The sequence below is a fragment of the Theropithecus gelada genome, chromosome 7b, assembly GCF_003255815.1.
Source record: "Theropithecus gelada isolate Dixy chromosome 7b, Tgel_1.0, whole genome shotgun sequence".
In the NCBI taxonomy this organism is placed as follows: Eukaryota; Metazoa; Chordata; class Mammalia; order Primates; family Cercopithecidae; genus Theropithecus; species Theropithecus gelada.
Window position 1 is genome coordinate 95000649 of NC_037675.1, and position 22849 is coordinate 95023497.

General features: G+C 42.3%; 1 protein-coding gene across 3 annotated transcripts in view; it reads left to right on the top strand.

The window, feature by feature from the left end:
• The window catches only part of UNC79 (unc-79 homolog, NALCN channel complex subunit), a 371443-nt gene that overhangs the window by 229319 nt on the left and 119275 nt on the right, over positions 1-22849 (top strand). For all 3 annotated transcript variants that reach the window (XM_025391814.1, XM_025391812.1, XM_025391813.1), the window contains 8 exons: positions 2983-3173; positions 3782-3905; positions 6437-6577; positions 9175-9396; positions 11493-11720; positions 13494-13635; positions 17837-17916; positions 18001-18149. In XM_025391814.1, coding sequence (XP_025247599.1) covers positions 2983-3173; positions 3782-3905; positions 6437-6577; positions 9175-9396; positions 11493-11720; positions 13494-13635; positions 17837-17916; positions 18001-18149 — 1277 coding nt within the window. The remainder of the gene's footprint in view (positions 1-2982; positions 3174-3781; positions 3906-6436; positions 6578-9174; positions 9397-11492; positions 11721-13493; positions 13636-17836; positions 17917-18000; positions 18150-22849) is intronic.

Here is a 22849-nt window from a genome sequence, read left to right on the forward strand (position 1 = left end):
CTCAGAAGGCTGCCCAAATTGTGAATCATTTATTGTTTGATTAAACTCCTTTACATTTAATTCAGCTGAAGTTTTCTTTTATCAATATAATGGCTACTTTCTTTTGTGAACCCTGAATATCTGAGACGGTCTCAGTTAGTTTAGAAAGTTTATTTTGCCAAGGTTGAGGATGCTCTCCTGTGACACAGCCTCGGGAAAGACATGTGCCCAAGGTGCTCGGGGCACAGCTTGGTTTTATACATTTTAGGGAGACATGAGACATCAATCAATATATGTAAGAAGTACATTGGTTCTGTCCAGAAAGGCGGGGACAACTCGAAGCAGGGAGGGAGCTTCCAGGTCACAGGTAGGTGAGAGACAAATGGTTGCATTCTTTTGAGTTTCTGATGAGCCTTTCCAAAGAAGTCAATCAGATATGCATCTGTCTCAGTGTGTGGCAGAGGGGTGACTTTGAATAGAGTGGGACGCAGGTTTGCCCTGAGCAGTTCCCAGCTTGACATTTCCCTTTAGCTTAGTAATTTTGGGGCCCAAGGTTTTCCTTTCACACTTTGTATGACTATTAATTGGTCTTAATATGACTATGAATTGCGGCCCCCCCCCAAAGTGCTGGGATTATAGGTGTGAGCCACTGCGCCCCACGATGCAGACTTTTAAAGTAACTGCTCCAAGAGGATTTCCAGGGACATATTTGCCTATTGCCAGGTTTTGGTCTAGGACAAACAGGAAATTCTCCTGGCAGTGTTGAGCTTTAACATGTAGGTGCTTAAGGGAGGATGGGGGAATGGATGATTATTTGTCTGGAGAGTCTGCAGTGTTTACATGTCCAGGCTGAGGCGCGGGACAATTACAATTTAAGTTTTGCTTCTTAAGTGCAGGACAGTCCCTTTTCCAGTGTCCTGGCATTTTATAGTATCTGCAAGCGTCTTTTGGAGGGGAGGTTTTGGGATTGGTAAGAAGGATGGGGGGTGGTGCTTTAGGTTTTTCCTAAGGCCACATTTGTGTTTTTGTAAAGACTCAGTAAAGCCAGGACATTTATTTATTTTTTAAAAATATTTATTTATTTATTTAATATGGGTTCTCACTCTGTGGCCCAGGCTGGAGTACAGTAGCACAACCATAGCTCACTGCAGCCTCAAACTTCTGGCTCAGTCGATCCTCCCACCTCAGCTTCCCGAGTAGATGGAACTACAGGTGCATACCACCATGCCCGGCTAATTAAAAAAAAATTTGTTTAGAGACAGGGTCTCACTATGCTGCTCAGGCTGGTCTTGAACTCCTGGCCTCAGGAGATCCTTTCGCCTCAGCCTAGAACAGTTATTTTTAATTCTTCAAAGAACTGGGTGGTGGACTCAGCCAGTTAAGGGATTGGCCTGCCCATCCAACTGCACTATTTTGAAATTGCCCCTTTATGTCAGAGAGAAGATTTCCAACTGATGTGGAAACCAAAAGATTCCTGCGTTCCAGGGCTTCTGAATTTAGAGCTGTGTGCCTTTGGAATGTTTTTCTAAATCTTTTAACAGAGCCTTTAGGATAAATTCCTGCCCTCAGAGCATATCATTCCATTTCAGCCCATTGACCTGTAGAGGAAAGTCTTCCGTAATATCTCCTATCAGACTGAACTATCAGCCTCCCACTGGGCCATGGGCAGGAGGAAGGTAGTGAAGGGGAGTTTATAGTGGGTGTAGATTTAAATTGTTGTTCTAAATCTGATTTCTGTTGTTTAATTTCATTAAGGAAGCTTTTAGGCTAGCTGTGATACTTTTTGTGTCCTTCTTTCCATTTCATCCTCCCCTGTAGGTAATTAGGACATTTGTTTAGGGTAAGTGTGCTCTAAAAATCCTTTTAAATATGAAAGCTTTTCTAACCCAAAAGATTTGTCATCTGGCCATTGACAATTTAGGGTTTCCAAAAGCATGCTTGTTCCAAAATACAATTCAAAACCAATAAGCCTTTATATGGCTTGACCATAAACTACGTAGCCAAAAAAACTTCAGTAATGATATATTTCAGGATCTTAATGTTATTAGTGCTGATTCTTTTCTCTCTGTAGCTGTAACTAACAACAACACAACAGAAATTCCAGAAATAGAGTCACTTCCTAAAAATATTTAGTCCATTGTCTAGGATTTTGGTCAATATGGCACCAAATAGATATTGGAACTTTAAAATATAATTGATTGATTTTTCGGAATAATCTGGAATTCTAGATGTAATAAACATTTAAAATAGGATTCATTTAAATTAAGGTAATTTCTCACACATCTTGTGTTATTTGGTAAAGACTCAGGACCAGTTTAACCTTTGCTACATTGATACTTAGAATATACAATCTCTAACCTCAGGATTATGAACAACCTAAGTCTGTAAATTCATGATTTTAACCTTTTCCTGCTCTTAAAAATTAATATACTATCTTAATTAGTTTAAAAAGCCAGTCCTTTTTATTCACAGATTCAACTACCTTTAGAGTGTTCTTAGGAAAAAAATTGTGGCAGAGTATGCAGCATAGGGTAAAAAGAGCACTGTGTACTACCATATTTCCTGTAATGAAAAATCTGCAGTACAAAGCACGCAGTAGTAGAAAGCTGTGTTCTTCTGAAGCACAGGTTTAACGTGCATGTTGTAATGGATTTATCAGACTTTAGGAATAAGAAAGCTCTAAGAGTATGCTCATCCTGTTGGGAATAAATCTTTGGAATTTTAATTCACATGTGATTTGGAAAATCTACAGTAGAATCATTAAAAATTCAATCCGTAATCAATATTTGAGCCTATTGGTAACTATGTTTTCCTTTCTGTAACTGATGGATCCTGGTGGTTTGCCGTCTTACGAATCAATCTCACACTGAAGATTCTTGGCCGAGGACTCAGACATGACGGATTGTGGCCTTTCTCTGTACCCATTGCCTTAGGAAGTCCTTGAGTATAATTGTAACCAGTGTGTTTCATTCTTTTCTCCTGTGGGTGTGGAAACCCCTTCAGGTTGGTGGCTACTGGGATAAGTCCTGTAGCACAGTGACTCAGCTGAAGGAAGGTCTCAATCGAATCCTCTGCCTGATCCCCTATAATGTGATCAGTCAATCTGTCTGGGAGTGTATTATGCCGGAATGGCTGGAAGCCATCAGAACAGAAGTCCCAGATAATCAGTTAAAAGAATTCAGGGAAGTATTAAGGTGGGTAAGTAGTTTAATGAAATCACTGCAATTATAATCATACCTAATGTTTGTTGAGCATGTACTGTATGCCTGTCACCCTACTAAGCATTTTATATAATCTCATTTACTTTTTAACAACCCTGTAGAGAAACTTGAAGCCCCAACGTGAAATAGCTGCAATACCTCCACCTAAGATGATTTGGCATTGTCCCGAAAAGATTTTGTTCTTGTGGAATAGTAAATAGATAAAAACAGACGTTTGCTTATTTTGAAATTTTCAAATATAATTATAATTGGTAGGATGTGGTGGGAAAGTGCAAAGGGAAACTGTTTTAGATGCTAGGGAGCAATGCTAATGCCTTAGAAATGCAATTCCTTCTGTTAAACCTAATATGAGGAAGAACAGTAATGTTATTAACCACCATATGAATTATTTATAAGATCTCTATTTCAATGACATAAGCTTCTCTTCTAGTAAAGTGAAACATGCTGCTAACAGTTCAGAACACAAACTAATCTAAAAGACTTGGCTTTCCAAATAGGCAATAGTTAGAAAGACATTGGTGGCATTAGTAGAACCTGATCTATGCCCATTGGTCATTTACTTTTGTTGCTCTGCTTTCCAGCAAAATGTTTGACATTGAACTCTGTCCTCTGCCTTTCTCAATGGAGGAGATGTTTGGTTTTATTAGTTGTCGGTTTACAGGATACCCCTCATCTGTGCAGGAGCAAGCTTTACTGTGGCTTCATGTAAGTGAATAATACTTCCGATCATTTTAGGAAATAGTTCTTAGCTTACAAGCTTTAGATTCCTGGGTCGAGGGGGTGGGAGTTGTAGCAAAGAGTTCATAAGTCCCTATGTTTGCCAAGAAAGAATATCTCCTATGCATAGATAAATGAGTAAATTTCAAATATATGTTGCTCTAGTTGTGGGTAATATATAAATATATAAATTGTGCAATAATATTACTGAATTCATAGTAGCTTGAGGTCCTTTTATATTTTTCCATCAATGGCTATTAAAAGTATAATAGTTGTCTTGTGGGATTCTGCTAAATCTTTGATATTAAACAGGTCCTTTACTTGGAAGGATGGGGAAGGATTTAGTGACTAGTTCGTGCTGTTCTCTCAGCCTGGGATGACTTTCTCTTGTGTCTCTATTTGTGAACTCCAACCTACCTTTTAAAGTTCATCTCAAAAATTATCCCCTATGTGAAGTTTTCTGCTACTTCAAGCCCTCATCTTCCCAGGTTCTCTGTGTGAATTTGGTTCTATTTCTGTCTCACAGTTTTTGTCTCTCTCTCCACCTGATTACAACCTCCTGAGTACAAGGGCCAGGTCTTACTCATTTCTGTATTTATAACCCTCTTCATCCTCTCCTCCTAGAATATAGCACATGCTTTGTATTTAAAAGTGGATGTTCAGGGCCGGGTGCGGTGGCTCATGCCTGTAATCCCAGCATTTTGGGAGGCTGAGGTGGGTGGATCACAAGGTCAGGAATTCAAGACCAGCCTGGCCAAGATGGTGAAATCCTATCTCTATTCAAAATACAAAAAATTAGCCAGGCATGGTGGTGGGTGCCTGTAATCCCAGCTACTTGGGAGGCTGAGACAGAGAATTACTTGAATCCAGGAGGCAGAGGTTTCAGTGAGCCGAGACCACACCACTGCACTCCAGCCTGGGCAACAGAGTGAGACTCTGTCTCAAAAAAAAAAAGTGGATGTTCAATTAAAGTTTATTAAATTGACTTGAATACCTGATATGAAGTTTGGGCAGTTTTAGAAAATGAGGACAGAATCAATGTTTAGGTTAACTACAGGTACAGATACATTTCTGTGTCATGCAAGGATAGGATTCCATAAGCTCTTCAAGTTGTAAAGATGCCTTTCTGGGTTCGAAACTAAAGAGCAACATTCTTCACATTTGACAAAGAGTAAAGAGACCATTTTTTAAAAAGTCAAAATTTGGGCCAGCTTGGTAGCTCACACCTGTAATCCCAGCACTTTGGGAGGCGAAGGTGGGTGGATCACTTAAGCTCACGAGTTCAAGACCAGTCTGGCCAACATAGCCAAAGCCCATCTCTACAAAAATTAGCTGGATGTGGTGACGCACATCTGTAGTCCCAGCTACTTGGGAGGCTGAGCCAGGAGAATCTCTTGAGCCCACGAGATCAAGGCTGCAATGAGCTATGATCAGGCCACTGCACTCCAGCCTGGGCAACAAAGTGAGACCCTGTCTCATAAAAAAAAAAAATAGTCAACTTTGGGATTTAGAATTTTAACCATTTATTCCCAAATGGATTTCAGTAAAGTAATTCTCCTTTTAAGAAAGCCAGTCTTCCTACACATGGCTGGATGTTGCCTCAGTTACCCAGTTGCACAGCCCTTACACTGTTCTCCTTGGGGATGAGCCCATACAGCTTTGACCCGTATAGCTACAGCGGCAACATTTACACGTTTTACGGACTGGGCTTTCATCCAGCCTTGATTTATAAGACAGAGTGCTGCAGCTGAAGGAGGTTTTCCAGCCTTGGTCTATTTGGAGAATAGAGTGGACACTATAGTGGTTAGAGTTGACTCATTTATAATTAATTGTGGAAACACATGCAAGAGCTCCCATGGGCCAGGCACTGGAATAGGCACTGGAATAAAAGTGGGACCAGAAATAGTCCTTTCTGCATACTTCCTTTCTTTAAGCAGCTCTCAGTGGGAGGGATAGGATGAGATAATTAAACAGAAGAAAAAGTAATAATTGCTGTAATAAAGGTATGTATAAAGGTTAAGAAAGCACAGAACAGGGATGGATTAATTCTGTCTGAAGGAAGAAGGCATTTTTTTCCAGAAAATTAATGACAGAGGAGGTGACTTGATTTGGGCCCAGATTGACACCAAGTTGTACCAGACAGCAAGATGGGATGGGTCATTGAGATCAGAGTGGGGATGGACTGGAGAAGCAGTGCTAGTCCAGGAGAAAGGTGGGGACCTGAGGCACTAGCGGTGGGTATGGAGAGTCGGGGACAGCATCAAGAGAAACTGAGAAGTGTTAGCAGAAAGAACATGGTGACCTATTAGATGCTGGGGGTGAGGAAAGGAGAAAGTTCAATGATAACTTTGATTTTCTTAGTATGAAAATTGGAGGATGACTGTGTTGATAGAATACATGCAAGGCTAAATATCCTCAGGTTCAACAATTTGCTTTGGAAAAAGAAGGCTAAATGTAGCTTTTTTGAGTTTTAAAATTTACATGTGTTTTTTGGGGGATATATGCCTTTTTTTCCCTAGGTATTATCGGAGTTAGATATCATGGTTCCACTTCAACTCCTAATAAGTATGTTTTCTGATGGAGTTAATTCGGTCAAAGAGCTGGCAAATCAAAGAAAATCAAGAGTCAGTGAACTGGCAGGGAACCTTGCATCTCGAAGGGTAATTATTGCCACATTTGTTCTTGTCTTACTTTTAAAAGTTTTGAAAACCCTTGTCAGTTATCCTAAGCCTGAAAGTACTCATAAGAAACCAAAAATGTGTTTTCCTCCCATCTCGCTGTGTTCATCTTTTAAGTGCATTAAATAGTCACATTTGTTTGGTATAGTATATAATCAGTAAGTTATTGAGTTTTCATTTTCTTTTTAATTGCTTTGAATTTTAGCTCTCTCCCTTGATGAAAAAGAGTAGCTTTTTGGTAACATTCTATTTTTATGAGTCTCCTGCTGAATAAGAATTTTTCACCAGCTCCTAGGCAGATCAGTGCTTCACTTTGGGGGTGAGGAGTTTGGCAGGAGTTTGGATGATTTTTTTTCCTTGTCTTTTGGGAAGATATGATCAACTAGTGGTGAATGTGAGGGATGCTGTCACTGTGAACCAACTGAGCCCACTTTCTTGACCCCTTTGCATCACTGTAGATGAGAAAAGTCAAGATAGTCTGGTCTAAAGTGTATACAAACTGCTGGACAGCTTTGATTATTTTTCTATGGAGGCCTCTGCTGATGTAGAGTCTCTGCTGATGTGCTGCTGTTCTCAGGCCATGAGCAGCTGTGGAAAGGTGGACTCTTATTGGATGGTTGGCAGAAAATGTTCACCACTCTTTCCTTGTCAAGCTTCTCTACAAAATTTCCCCCACTGTATGCCACAGGCCTCCAGCCATTCCACCTGATATCTAGGGATTAAAAAATGGAACATGATTATGGGTTTATATTCATGGTTTTTAAAGAATATCATTACTTATTTTGTCATCTGCCTGATAGGAGCCGGCTGCCAACCATCTATACTTTATTTCTTTCTTCCATAACCTTTAAGATGACATTCCTTTGTGTGGCACTTTATTCTGTGCAATGTGTTCACAATAAACAATATCACAGGATTGTGTGAGGCAGCCAGGGAAGAACTCATTATCTTCATTTTACAACTGCCTAACCTGATGTTCAGTGAAGTGAAGTGATTTCCTACAGATAACACCATGAATGCTTGGGTATTCTGATTCTTAATGGGGTCATTTTCCTCTTTACCTTAAAAATGGTGTTTGAAGAGCTTTGTGGTTACCACAAAGATTTTTAAGACAGAAAAATATCCTAGGTGGTAGGTTCAATCATATCCCAAACCTCAGCATCACTCAATATAACTTTGTAACAAACCTGCACATGTGTCCCCTGATTCTAAAATAAAAATTGAAAAAGAAAAAAAAGAGAGAGAAATATGATTTGAGAGTGATGTACAGATGTGTTAGTCAGGGTCCCGATTCAGAATTTATCCCAGATAGTTTAAATGACAGACTTTAGTGGAGATTCTGCCTATAGTGTTATGGGAAAGCTTAAGGGAGCTAAAGGAGCAGTACGGGTAGACAAGGCACTCAGAGTCCAGGAACAGTCCAGGAGAAAGTCCTTACACCCCCAGGGCTGAAGGAACAAGGGAAGGAGCTCCTGGAGTACCAAACAGGAGCTGAACTGTAAGAAAGGGCTGGTTGGAGAAGTTATGGAGTGCTAGAGATGCTCCCAGAGATGTAGCACCCAAGTGGGCAGGGAGAAGGGGAAATTCTTCTGCCTCTCTCTCCTCCAGCTTTCAGGACTTCTGCTGGTGCCTCCTATTCACTGAACCCAGCCAGGTTTGGTGACTCATGCCTCTAATCCCAGCACTTCGGGAGCTGAAGTGGGAGGATTGCTTGAGTCCAGGAGTTAGAGACCAGCCTGGGCCACATAATGAGACCTTGTCTCTACAAAAAAATTTTCAAAAAATTAGCTGGGCCTGGTGGTGCAAGCCTGTAGTCCCAGCTACTTGGGAGGCTGAGGTGGGAGGATTGCTTGAGCCTAGGAGGTCAAGCCTGCAGTGAGCCATGATCATGCCGCTGCACTCCAGCCTGGGCAAGAGAGCAAGACTCTGTCCCAAAGCAAAACAGTGACAAAAAAATCCAAAGAATAAAAACCATTGACTTAACCCAGCTGGAAGCTACGCAGCAAAGGAGCCAGAGGAGACTCAGTCCATGACTTCTTGGGCATAGAGTAGGGCCAAGGAGGTAGTAAAGGTCTGAATGGGGGTTGGGTGGACAAATGGAGAATAATCAGTATAAAAGGTTTATCATATATTGTCGACCCATAATAGTTTACTACTTGTAATCCCCAGAGACCATCTTTTAACCAATCGTGTCAATCTGAGATTCTGTGCTTCTGATTCTAAACATTATCTTGCAATATTTTACTTTTGTAAATTCTCATTTTTCAGGGTATGGTTTTCAGTATATTCAAACAATCTGGTCTAATTGGACATGTTTGATGGGTTGAAAAATGTAATGGCAGATGCCTTCATTCTTTGGCGTGTTGATGTCACTTCCTGACAACTAGGAAGTTTGAGTGGTTTTATTTTTTGTTTTTATATATTGAGAGAATCCTTAGTATTTGGAGATACTAATGCCAATGGTTAAGGAAGGAAATAAGTGTGACAGCTGGAAATACCTTCCATAGAGTCCCCAGATATTTTACACAGCCATTTGAGCTTCTGTGAGTTCATTTCTGTGTTGCCATTCTTTCTTGTAGGTGAGTGTTGCCTCTGATCCTGGTCGACGAGTTCAGCACAATATGCTCAGTCCATTTCATAGTCCTTTCCAGAGTCCGTTTCGGAGTCCTATGCGTAGTCCATTTCGTAGCCCTTTCAAGAATTTTGGACACCCAGGAGGAAGGACTATTGACTTTGATTGTGAAGATGATGAAATGAATCTAAATTGTTTCATCCTCATGTTTGATCTTCTCCTGAAGCAGGTAGCTGAAGCATGAGCTTCCTTTAGTTCAGAGGTGAAGAATGAGAGAAAGCATTGTACAGCAATTCTTTCCATGTGTTGGGCATCTCCACACTTACCGAAATGATGCAGCATCACCCAAGACCTTTTGCAAACTCCTTTGGGGATTTCCCAGAGAGTCTGAAAACTACTTATGTGAATATCTGCAGTGATGTTGACATATGAGAATGGATTGAATTTTAGAAACACCTTAGCGTCATTAGAATTGATTCTGTTAAGTAAATTGCATGAACAAAAAGTATGATACTATTGTTGGGAGGGGCAACAACTCTATAGTGATGAAGCTAATTTTAATATATTTCATACATTCATTTTTAAAGTTAATTTTAAAAGAGAAGTTAAAAAGGTTTTGATGAGAACATTTCTTTTTAACCTTTTATTTTGAAACAATTTCAGATTTGCAGAAAAGTTACAAGAATACTATAAAGAATTTCCAAATACTCCTCCCTGCAATTCTCCCGATGTTAACATTTACCACGTCTGCTTCTCTCTCTCTTTCTCTGCATGTGTATGCATTAATTTTTTAATAGATTGTTTGAGACTAAATTGCAGACATGATGTCCTTTTATCCCTAAACACTTCAGAGTGTATTTTCTAAAAAATAAGGACATTCTCTTACATAAACATAGTACAGTTATCAAAATCAGGAAATTAATAGTGTTATAGTACTACTATATAACTTACAGAAATTATTAATTTTAAAAATTGATATAATAGTAATATCTTTATAGCAAGAGAACAAAGCCTGGCTTTGATTAAGGAACAATTTAGAAGCACTCATTGCAATTATATGTACTGTTTCCTTTGTCTTCTTTAATCTAGGACAGTTCCTTCATCTTTATCTTTCACATCCTTGACTTTTTTTAAAAAAAATTTTTTAAATTTTTGTGGGTACCTCATGGGTGTCTATACTTATGGGGCCTTGACATTTTTGAAGAGTATAGTCTGGTTATTTTGTGGACTCTCCCTCGATTTGAGTTTGCCTGATGCTTCCTTATGAATTAATTTGGGTCATGCATTTTTTGGTAGGAAGACCACAGATGTGATGTTATGTCCTTTGTAATGCATCATGTCAGCAGGCGTAAGATAATAATGTCCCATTACTGCGATGATAACTTCAGTCACCTTAACCAAGTGACCAAAATCTGCCAGATTTTTCTGTGATAAAGTCACTATTTTCCCTTTTGTAACTAATAAGTAATTTGTAAATACCTTATGGATTTCCTATTTATTTATCAGACTTTCATCCACTAGTTTTAGCATCAATGGATGATTCATCAATTATTACTATCATGACAGTCAAGTGATAATTTTCCAATTCCATCATTTCTTCTAAATGTATTCGCTGGTATTCTACTGATGGAATAGTTTCTCCTTCTTTCCCATTTATGTGTTTATTTATTTATCTACTTATTCCCGCAGTGCCCAGGGATTTTTACGTTATTTGGTGGGTTATACTCTGTTACTGTGATTCTGTATCTTGATGCTCGTGTTCCACAAATTGGCCAGTGGGAATCTTTTCAAGCTGGCTCCTGTGTTCTTTTGGCACGTCCACATCATTCCGTGAACTCTTCCTTAATTTCTGGTGCAACAAGATGTTCCGGGCTCATCTTATATTTTCCTAGCCCCAGCCCTGGAATTCAGCCATTTCTCCAAGGAGCCCTGGTTCCTTTTAGCAGCTCATGGTATTTAGAAACCAAGATCTGGACTCTAGGTGAGGAGGAGCATTTTTAAAATGTGTAAAATCTCACAAACTGACGAGCCAAAAACAACAACAGCTCTCTTTTAAATGTCCCACATGATTTTTAAAATAATTCCGATTGCTTCGTCTTGTGTTTATATTCCTTCTAGAAACAACCCATGGACAGCAATGTATATTCATGGTCTTGAAGCCTATATTGTCTTTAAACAATTCAATATTGCTGCCAATTAGTGAAAATTATCCCCAAGTAGTGTGCCAATGGAATAATGGACAAATGGACCAAACTCCTTCTTCTTCTTTTTTTTTTTTTCCTGTGTGTATGTGTGTGTGTGTGTCCTTTTTTCGATGTCTTTCAGATGGAGTTACAAGATGATGGAATCACGATGGGTTTAGAGCACAGCTTATCAAAGGACATTATTTCTATTATAAACAATGTCTTCCAAGCCCCCTGGGGGGGATCCCACACCTGCCAGAAGGACGAAAAAGCAATCGAGTGCAACTTATGTCAGTCTAGTATCCTCTGCTATCAGCTTGCTTGTGAACTCCTGGAGAGACTAGCTCCCAAAGAAGAAAGCCGGCTGGTGGTAAGCAGTTGAAGAAACAAGATGACCCATGTATAATAGCATTAAAGACTGCAGTAGCTGATGTAATGGAGTCTTCCTCCAGCATCATCTTAGACTCCATGCTGGGTTATACGTGAGACTGTGTTAAAAGAAACTTTTCCCATTGCTTCCGCCGACTCAGGCTCTTGGAAAGGGATACAAACTGGAGCCACACTATACAGAATTCTATTAAGTGGCTTGAGTGAGGGTTGTAGCGCCTCCATTCATATGGTTTCATGCATTACTAGTATTCTTGAAATAACTTTTATCACAAAGTTATATTACAAAGTTTAAGTGATAATGAATACTGTAAATTTTTTTTTTTCTTTTTTTTTCTTTTTTTTTTTTTTTTGAGACAGTGTCTCACTCTGTCTCCTAGGCTGGAGTGCAGTGACTCAATCATGCTCACTACAACCTTTGCCTCCCAGGCTCAGGTGATTCTCCCACCTCAGCCCCTCAAGCAGCTGGGACTACAGGCACCCACTACCATGCCTGGCTAATTTTTAAATTATTTTTTGTGGAGACGGGGTTTTGCCATGTTGCCCAGTTGGTCTTAAACTCCTGAGCTCAAGTGATTCACCCTCCTCGGCCTCCCAAAGTGCTGGGATTACAGGCGTGAGCCACCATACCTGGCCAAATGTATGCATTTTTAAATTGTTTCTCCAGCTACCTGTTGACAGACACTTGGGTTGCCATACCTTGCTGTCTGTAACTCACATGTTATAGCAGTTTCTCGCTCCTAAAAATTTGACTACCCTGGACAACCAGTATTTGTGTCTTTAAATTTTTTAAAAAATTTATTTATTATTATTATTATTATTTTTAGAGATAGGGTCTTGCTCTGTCACCTAGGATTGCAGTGGTGGGATCATGAATAGCTGCAGCCTTGAACTCCTGGGTTTAAGGGATCCTCCCACCTCAGCCTCCTGGGTAACTGGGCACAGGCATGCCACCATGCCTGGATAATTTAAAACATTCTTTTAGAGATGAGGTCTCACTGTGTTGCCCAGGCTGGTCTCAGATCCTGCCCTCAAGCAATCCTCCTGCCTCAGCCTCCCAAAGCACTGGGATTCCAGGCATGAACCAGCACACCTGGCCAGTATTTGCATCTTGTTTTTTGAGATGGAGTCTTGCTCTGTCGCCCAGGCTGATGTGCAGTGGTGCAATCTCAGCTCACTGCAACCTCCACCTCCCAGGTTCAAGCGATTCTCCTGCCTCAGCCTCCCTAGTAGCTGAGATTACAGGTGTGTGCCACCATGCCTGGCTAATTTCTGTATTTTTAGTAGAGACGGAATTTCACCATGTTGGTCAGGCTGGACTCGAACTCCTGACCTCGTGATCCGCCCACCTCGGCCTCCCAAAGTGCTGGGATTATAGGCGTGAGCCACAGTGCCCAGCCATTTGCATCTTAATATAGCTCTGTGAACCCCTTATTATTCCTTCCTGATTAAGTCCTGTTATTGAATAACATGGACATGGGTGGGAGTGACTTGAGGTGAGAAAGCAGGCCTAGGAAGATTTAATGATGTTTTTGATCTTCTATATATATTTGAAGTGAAAGAAAATATTTCAGCAATAGCGGATAGAGCTTTCTTTTCACTGTTCTGACAATAAGCTTGAGGTCTTTTGGGGTGTGGTGCCTTGGCCTCTGGCTGCAGCAGCATGGGGCCCAGGTCCAGCTTTGCTGAGCTGAGCGAACTATTCCTGACACCCCTCCAGGGCCACTTACCTGGCTGCCTGTCCTGTTTATTTCAGGAGCCCACAGACAGCCTTGAGGATAGCCTCCTTTCTTCCAGACCAGAGTTTATCATAGGCCCTGAAGGGGAGGAGGAGGAGAATCCTTCAAGCAAGCATGGGGAGAACCCAGGCAATCGCACCGAGCCTGTGGAACGTGCTGGTAGGTGTGCTCTGACTGCTGGGGAGTGTACTGTGTGCACAGGGCCTGATGTTCAAATCACTGGGTTCTTGGTTTAACATCGACTTGGGCAAATTCAGACGTGGTTTCCTTAGTATAGACTCATGCAGAGGAACGTTTCCCAGCAGATTATAAAGTGAACAGATCCATTGCAGTTCCCATAGAACCCAGTTCCCTGAGCATCTTTCTGGCAGTAGGTGCCGGTTTTCAATAAAAACTCATCGCCTCCCTACTTACAATGCCTGGTGTTCTCTGTGGACCAAGGCTGGGCGCTGACAATCTTGACAGCCACTCAGGGCATCTGGCCAAAGCAGAGTGTGTTTGGATAGAAGAATGGGGCTCTGGCGGTTGGGCTGTGCAGGTTGAGCTTGGAGGCTACTTTGTTGGCTCTTAGCTGGGGCTGGGGAGTGGCCTCTTTCTCATTTGTCTCAAGGTTCTTGGGTGGACGCAGTGGGGGCAAGCGAGATGGCAGACATGCTCAGGAATCGTACTCTAGCTCCTTTCACATGACGGCATTTAGGGATTTCAGGATGTGACCCCACGTGCCTCTGGGAAAGCCTGATTTCTAGCTCTGGATGGTGGCACTCTGGGGATCTATATGAGACCTGGGGCAGATCTGGGCAGCTTTTCAATCTTCCTGCATCCATGATCCGAAAGAGTTGGAATAGCTTGCTCCTGATTGGGCACAGTGGCTCACGCCTGTAATCCCAGCACTTTGGGAGGCTGAGGTGGGCGGATCACCTGAGGTCAGGAGTTCAAGACCAACCTGACCAACATGGAGAAACCCTGTCTCTACTAAAAATACAAAATTAGCCAAGCGTGGTGGCCCATGCCTGCAATCCCAGCTGCTGTGGAGACTGAGGCAGGAGAATCACTTGAACTGGGGAGGCGGAGGTTGCAGTGAGCCGAGATCGTGCCATTGTACTCTAACCTGGGCAATAAGAGTGAAACTCTGCTCAAAAAAAAAAAAAAAAAGAAAAAGCTTGCTCCTGGAAGCTCACTCCAGTATCGGGAGGCATGGGCTTGGCATCATTCCTTCAATGAGCAGCAGATATTATTAGGGGACTGTTTCCTGGGGTTCATTGCAACTGTGGAGGTGTCTTATTCAGACAAAAGTAACCCTACAAAACCTTTGGTCAGAACTAACTGCTTCTCCATGGATCATATGAACAGTGAATTGTGTATGAATATCTCAGCTCACACTATTTCATGTGATAAACCTTAGAATTTGAAGGAATACCTGAGATTATCTGATTCACTGGTTTTCAGTGTGCATTTCTTAGAGCTGTAAAGGCTCGGTGTGATTTCTTTTGGAACATCCTCAATTGGGGCAACCCCTGGGGGAAAGAGGAAGGCAAAATATAAAGACCCAGCAGGCTCCCCACCTTGCTTCTGCCAGATTACTCCGACGACTTGCTCTCTTTCTTATGTTGGGGTTCCTTTTTTTTTTTTTTGAGATGGGGTCTTGCTCTGTCATTCAGTCTGGAGTGCAGGAGAGCGTGATCATGGCTCACTCCAGCCTTGGCCTCCCGGGCTCAAGCAGTCCTCCCACCTCAGCCTCCCGAGTAGTTGGGACCACAGAGATGCTCCACCATGCCCAGCTAATTTTTAAAAACTTTTTGTAGAGATGGGGTTTCGCCATGTTGCTCAGGCTGTTCTCAAACTCCTAGGCTCAAGCGATCCACCCGTCTCAGCCTCCCAAAGTGCTGGGATTACAGAGTGAGCCACAGCACCCGGCTGTGTGTTGGAATTCTAAGATTTTCTGTAAACAAAATATTCTGCAGAAAAGAAGTTTACAATCTGCTGATCCAGTTTATTTAGGCTTTGCACTTGGCAGATGAGGAAAATAAATCCCAGATGGGTTAAACGACTTGCCTCTGGTCATGTCACTCCTACTATTCATTCACAGTTTGTACTTCATATTTCACGTGATTCCAGAGCTGTAACGGAACATCGGAGTCACTGAGAAGCAGAAACACAAACAAAAGCTCCACTCCCCAGCTCCAAGTCTGGGTATCCCTGGGATGGGGACCTGGGAATTGGAAACAACTAATTAATGTCAGAGTTGGGACTAGAACCCAACTTCTAGTTTAGTTTAGGATTAATTAACTTGTTTTAGGTGCTGCAGCAGCCAGGGCCCAGGCCTACAGTTATGTTTCTCTTAAGCACTCATGCCTAAGGGAAGCTGGGACTTCACGCATGATCCGATAGCCTGTCCTCTTTCTATGCAAATATATTTTTTAAATCTAAGCTTGCACACAGATCAATTAACTGCTACTTTTATTTCTATGTAATATTGTATTGGAACAATGGTTAAAACTAAGCAATTTTTTTTTTCTTTTCTTTTTTTTTGAGACAGGGTCTTACTCTGTTGCCCAGGCTGGAGTGCAGTGGTGTGATCTCGGCTCACTGCAACGTCCACCTCCCAGGTTCAAGCAATTCTCATGTCTCAGCTTCCTGAGTAGCTGGGACTACAGGCGCCCGCCACCATGCCCAACTAATTTTTTTTTTTTGAGACGGGTTTTGTCATGTTGTTCAGGCTGGTCTCGAACTCCTGACCTCAAGTGATACACCCACCTCAGCCTCCCAAAGTGCTAGGATTATAGGTGTGAGCCACTGCACCTGGCCAGCAATTTATTTTTAAATGTTTTTCTTTTCCTTGCTGAATTGTTATACAGTCCACTTATTAAAACACATGCTTTGTTCTCCCCTGCATGCTCCTCCAGGCTCCTGTGGCAGCTTTAGCCTCTTTTCCTGGTCAGGCTCTCTGCTGTCTTGCAGGGTGCAGTTATAAATTGTCTCCTCAGGAGAGCCACTCTTCTCTTTCTTCCAAGACCAGGATTCCCTGCTGTTCAGAGCCTCCCTCCTGCTTCTGCTCTGCGGGCCTTCAGGTGGTGATCTGGAGCTCTACCGTCCTAGAATTCAGGGGTGCTCTGTCGACACGTGTTCAGAGGCTTCCCCTCCCTTCTAATGTGATTCCCTTTTTCCCATCTTGAGGCCTGGCCCCTATTTCCTGTAGCGGTCAGATATGTCCACCACCAAAAATGTATTGAAAACGTTCACATCAAACAAAACAGTCAAGTACTTATGACAAGCATTTAAAATACATTCAGGCAGGAGATTCCCAATGGACTTTTCAGTATCTAGACCAAGAGAATTTGACTGCCATTGCCTCTGATCCTAGGGATTGCCAAAACGTGTAATGGTGATTTTAACACATTCTGCATTAGTTTCTGCATCTGGTTAACTTGTGAATTCTTTTCTCTAGCATGCCTCACGTATGATATATTACTGCCCCCAGTATGGGGGCAAAAGTTTTAGAGATCCTCACGAGAGGGTGAAAATAATGAGTAGTTGTTCTCATCTAAATATGTTCAACTGTTTCAAAATGCGCCTCTTTTTGTGAGAATCCATGGGATACACCCCTTTAATTGGTAGTACAACTTGAACAACTCTCTCTCTCTCTCTTTTTTATTTTTTTTTCCGAGACTGAGTCTTGCTGTGTCGCCCAGGCTGGAGTGCAGTGGCACGGTATCAGCTCACTGCAACCTCCACCCTCGCGGGTTCAAGCGATTCTCGTGCCTCGGCCCTCAAGTAGCTGTGATTACAGGTGCCCACCACCACACCCAGCTAATTTTTGTATTTTTAGTAGAGACGGGTTTCACCATATTGGCCAGGCTGGTCTTGAACTCCTGACCTCAAGTGATCCACCTGCCTTGGCTTCCCAAAGTGCTGGGATTTACAGGCATGAGCCACTGCGCCTGGCCGAACACCTCTCATACCTGCATATCTCCCTTCCAATTAGGAAGGCATAGCTAGCCAGGTTCCAAGTCCCTTCAGGGAGCAGCAGAACTAACAGAACTAGCAGCACTGTGCAGTCCATCATGTATGCAGATGTCTCTGGGTAGGGGTAGCTCTAGGGAGCCAAAGACATCTGAATTCATGAGGGACTGCACGGTGGAAAATGGAAACTGAGAATTCTCAATTCAGAAGATTTCCTGCACTAGTATCATAGCAGGGATATGTGCTAATTTGGAGAGCAAATAAAAACATTGCTCAAACAATGTTGCATATATTCTATGTCAATTTGTTACTCCTGTTGGTTTTTATGATCTTGATAAATTGATGAATGATGGGGGAAATGAAGAGTTAGCCTAATTTTTGTGTAATTATTTCTTCACAGCAGTAAAGAATGATACTGAAAGAAAATTTTGCTACCAACAGCTTCCGGTAACATTGAGACTAATATATACCATTTTCCAGGTATATTTTCTGATATCTTTGAGTACTTGGCTTGCTAGCATTACTGTTTTGGATAACTTAGTAACCATGTGGTTTTTTGTGTAGGAAATGGCTAAGTTTGAAGAGCCAGACATTCTTTTTAATATGCTCAATTGCCTGAAGATTCTTTGTCTGCATGGAGAGTGTTTATACCTTGCCAGAAAAGATCACCCTCAATTTTTAGCCTACATTCAGGACCATATGTTGATTGCAAGGTATGTCTTCCTAACGGTTTATTTTGTTTGTTTATATATTAAGCTTTAGTTGTGAAAATTCAAGTTAGATTAAGATTTACTGGCTTGTTTGGGTTATTTTTCAAGCCAGGACAGCTCGATTGCCTATAACTGCTTTTATTTTCCTTTTTAGTCTAATTTAAAAGTACGTTAATACAAGGAATGGTAATTTCCATTTGCCAGATACTGAATAAATAGAAAAGTTAAAGTAAAAATTATTTTATGCCTTTCATTTGTTAGATGGCTTAAGAATATAGAAAATATAGAAAAATGCCCCAAAAATGTTAATATTTACCTAGTATAATTAAGTAAGGACTTACCTACCTTCTTACTTAAAATAGAACTGCTAATAGAGATCTAAATCTCTCCATATGCTATCTGATAAGTTAGTTTTTAGAGACTGGTAAGACATTTGGAAAATTATAATAAAACGTTACCCTAGATTTACAGTGTTTTTCCTCCTGAAAACCTTAAAATAACTCTTGCAATCTTCCTGGAAATAAATCAGAAACATCCTTATTTTATATGTATGAGAATGAGTCGGTAAAAAAGGAAAAGATTGGTTCAGGTTAACCTGATGATAAATCACATTGAGGCTCTATCTTTCTTTACTCATTTTGTTTATTTATTTATTATTCATTCAACAAATATGAGGGCTTATTGTATACATTCTTGTTCTAGGTTCTTAGGGAATTTGCAATCTAGTTTGGAAGGGGTGAATCCTATATAGAGAAAAGGTGACCATCTAATTTAGTATTCAAATTTGTCTGCATTTGAGAGTGAAGAGAGCTGGTCTTCATAATAACCCCGAGAGGATGAATATAAACTTGACAGTCTTGGTTAAACTAAGATTCATATTCATGTATGTGTACATCACTGTCAATCCAAGGGAATGTGATAAATGACTGCTTGATACAGCTTAAAGGTGGGAGAGAGCATTTCTGGATGAATGATGAATGATGAAAGGCTCTGGAGACAATACCGCTTGAATGGGCATTGAGATAACGACAGAATTTTCATTGGTAGAGATTTGAGATGGGTGGGACATGTTGTAAAACCTGGGAATGTCAAGAGCAAACAGATGGGAGACTTGGAAAGAAGGGACCAGAAATGAGCAGGGCATACTTGGGGGATACCAAAGCTTTATTTTATTTTTATTTTTATTTTTTTTTTGCTGGATGGTGTGGATGTAAGGGAGTAATGGAAAATGAGGCTGGAGAAGTAGGTTGGGACCCAAGTATGCAGGGCCTTGAAGATAGGGATTTTATTAAATGATGTTTGGAGATCCATGGAAGACCTTAAAATAGAGTCAGAGGTGTGCTTTACTAGAATGAGTATGGAGAAAAGAGAGATTTTTGGAAACATCCAAATTTAAGAGAGTGCTAAGAGCACATTGCAAAGGCTTACTGAATATAAACACACAACGCAGAACTTTCTTCTGAAAGGTTTGTTAGAAGAGGAAAGGAAACATCAGATACTTAGAAAAGGGAGTAGACATTAAGGATTTTTAGGATAAAGAAAATCTGAACGGCCAGGCGCAATGGCTCACACCTGTAATCCCAGCAGTTTGGGAGGCCAAGGTAGGCGGATCATGAGGTCAGCAGATTGAGACCATCCTGGCTAACACAGTGAAATCCCATCTCTACTAAAATACAGAAAAATTAGCCGGGCGTGGTGGCGGGCATCTGTAGTCCCAGCTACTCCGGAGGCTGAGGCAGGAGAATGGCACGAACCGGGGAAGCAGAGCTTGCAGTGAGCCGAGATTGCGCCACTGCCCTCCAGCCTGGGCAACAGAGCGGGACTCCGTCTCAAAAACAAAACAAAAACAAAAACAAAAAAAACCACAAAAAGAATATCTGAACATACTTATGGTCAGTGGGAAAGGGCCAGAGAAAGTAAACAGTTAGTGGGCCCAAGTTTTGGAAGGCAGGAGAGTGTGCGATCAAGAACAAAGGGTGGGCCGGGTGCGGTGGCTCACGCCTGTAATCCCAGCACTTTGGGAGGCCAAGGCGGGCGGATCACAAGGTCAGGAGATCGAGACCACGGTGAAACCCCGTCTCTATTAAAAATACAAAAAATTAGCTGGGCGCGGTGGCGGGCGCCTGTAGTCCCAGCTACTCAGGAGGCTGAGGCAGGAGAATGGCGTGAACCCGGGAGGCGGAGCTTGCAGTGAGCCGAGATCGCGCCACTGCGCTCCAGCCTGGGCAACAGAGCGAGACTCTGTCTCAAAAAAAAAAATAAATAAATAAAAAGAACAAAGGGTCGGGTGGAAAACAGGAAGAATACCCTTTCCTTTGAAAGAAGATACATTTTGAGGAAAAGAGAAAGTGTTAAGGAGAGTTTATAACAGCTGACTTAACCCTTAAGAATATTAAGGTGTTGATGTCTTCTCCTGAGAGGGGGATGATAGACATTGTATTGGGAGCTTCAGGAACATGGAAGAGAGTACCAGACAGCCTGCATGAGGAAAGCATTCAGGCTTTAGGTTCGGCTGAGGTAGCTAGCACCAGTTTGCAGTGGACCAAGTTAGTAGGGATGTGGGTTTCTTTTCCTCTGGTGCTCAGCGGCCTGGGAGTGGATGAGAGCAGATGGGCAAAGGGTCTATTCAGGACCGGGGACTGGTGATATGGTTATGATGGAAGCTCAGAGGGATGAGGATTCCAGAGTGATGAAACAGTTGTCTCTGGAATCCATTCTACGACTGGATGCAGATGAAGCCGAAGAATTGATATTTGGGAGAGGAGTATGGAGAAGAGGGCGGAGGAGTCTCAGTCAGGATGAGCTGGGGGATGGGGGGAAGTTGGATGTTCTCAGCCTTATAGAGGGGAGGTCAGCATCTCATCCAGCAGAGTAAAGACAGAGGCCACTGGGGATGAGGAGGTGTGAATGAAACTGGGGCTTGATCCACTGACGGCATCTGCAGAGGCCTGCTTGAGGAGCAAGACTGAGCTAGGTCCCTAACTGACCAAAGAATTGGGAGAGGACCCTGTGCATCAATGTCATGGGTTTCAAAAGAAAGAGGCTGCTAAGAGGAGGCCTGGAGGAAGTCTTGGGAAGCGAGGGTCATTTGGCCCAGTGAAGACAGGAGTCCAGACTCATTGAGACTCTGGACTCTCAAGAGAAAATCTCAAGGCCAGGCACAGTGGCTTATCCCTGTAATTCCAGCATGTCAGAAAACGGAGGTGGGAGCACACTTAAGGCCAGGAGTTTTAGATCAGCCTGGGCAACATAGCGAGACCCCATCTCTACTAAAGCAAAAAATTAGCCAGGTATGGTGGTGGAAGCCTATAGTCCCAGCTACTCAGAGGCTGAGGTGGGAGGATTGCTTGAGTCCAGGAGTTTGAGGCTGCAGTGAATTATGTTGGTGCCATTTCACTCCAAGCAATAATAAGAAATTGTGTTACCAGAAAAATGTGAGGTTCCAGCTAAGTGAGGAAGGGGAAGCTGCACTAGTTACCTAGGCTGCTGTAACAAATTGCTGTGAACTGAGTGACTGAGTGGCTTAAAATTACTGAAGTTTATTCTCTCACAATTCTGGGGGCCAGAAATCTGAAGTCCAGGTGGCAGCAGGGCCGTGCGCCCTGTGACAACTCTAAGGGAGGAGCCTTTCTTGCCTCTCGCCTGGATTCTCATGGCTGTTAGCAATTGTTGGCATTTCTTGGCTTGCAGCTGCCTCATTCCAGTCTTTGCCACATGGTCTTCTTCCCTGTGTGTCCCTGAGTGTCCCTTCCTCTTCTTACCGGGGGACTAATCATTCATTATATTTAGGACCCGCCCTATCCAGTAGGAACCCATCTTAACTGATGACATCTAAATAAGGCCCCTTGAGGTTCCGAGTGCACATGAATTTTCAGGGAGCGCTATTCAGCCCGCTAGAGAAGCATACCATGAGAAAGGTGGAGGATCTACAGAAGTTTCTTCCCTAGAAAACAGGGATTCTGCAGCTGCAGTGGGAGGAAGAAGCTGGGGAAAGGGAAAGGGTAGACATGGGTGACCTGGAGTAGGGAAGAGTAGGAATGACCTGGAGGGAACAGTGTGAAGTTTGAGACCATCAGCAGATCTGGACGAAAGGAGTGAAGGAATGGGGCTGAGATTTAGGTAGACACTCCATGAATTCAACATGGGAAGACAAAATGGACATTTTTTTTTTTATTGTGAAAGCAACCCCCCAGAATGTACACGTGCCAAATGGACTGTTAGTGCCATGGGACCACCCACTCGGTCTTTGGGGTCCATAGTCCAGGCTGTCTCCTTAAAGGGCCAGGTTTTCTCCGCAAAGTGCCACCCTGACACAAAAACCATGATGAACAATGAAAGGACCTGTGGAAAACTTACTCTGCTTGTTTCCAAACAAGTCGGCCCTAGAGAGCTGGGAAAGCCGAATGGGACTGGCCGAATCCTGGGTTTTGTCATGGAAATGGTTTTCTAGCAGGGCTGCCTGGTTTGCATTCTTCAACTAAACCGGAAGTTCACGAAGGCACAAATTATGTCTTCTTTTTCCTTTGCACTCTTCCTGGGGCCTATTGTGTGCTCTGGAAGCATCATCATCCTTGTCATCATGATAGTGGTAGCAGCTTGAGGTTTCTGCATACCTACTAAGTGCCATGCTTTCTGTACATCTCATTTAATACAGCCCACACTGGGAGGGCACAAAGGTTTAGAGAATTTGCATGTGGTTACAC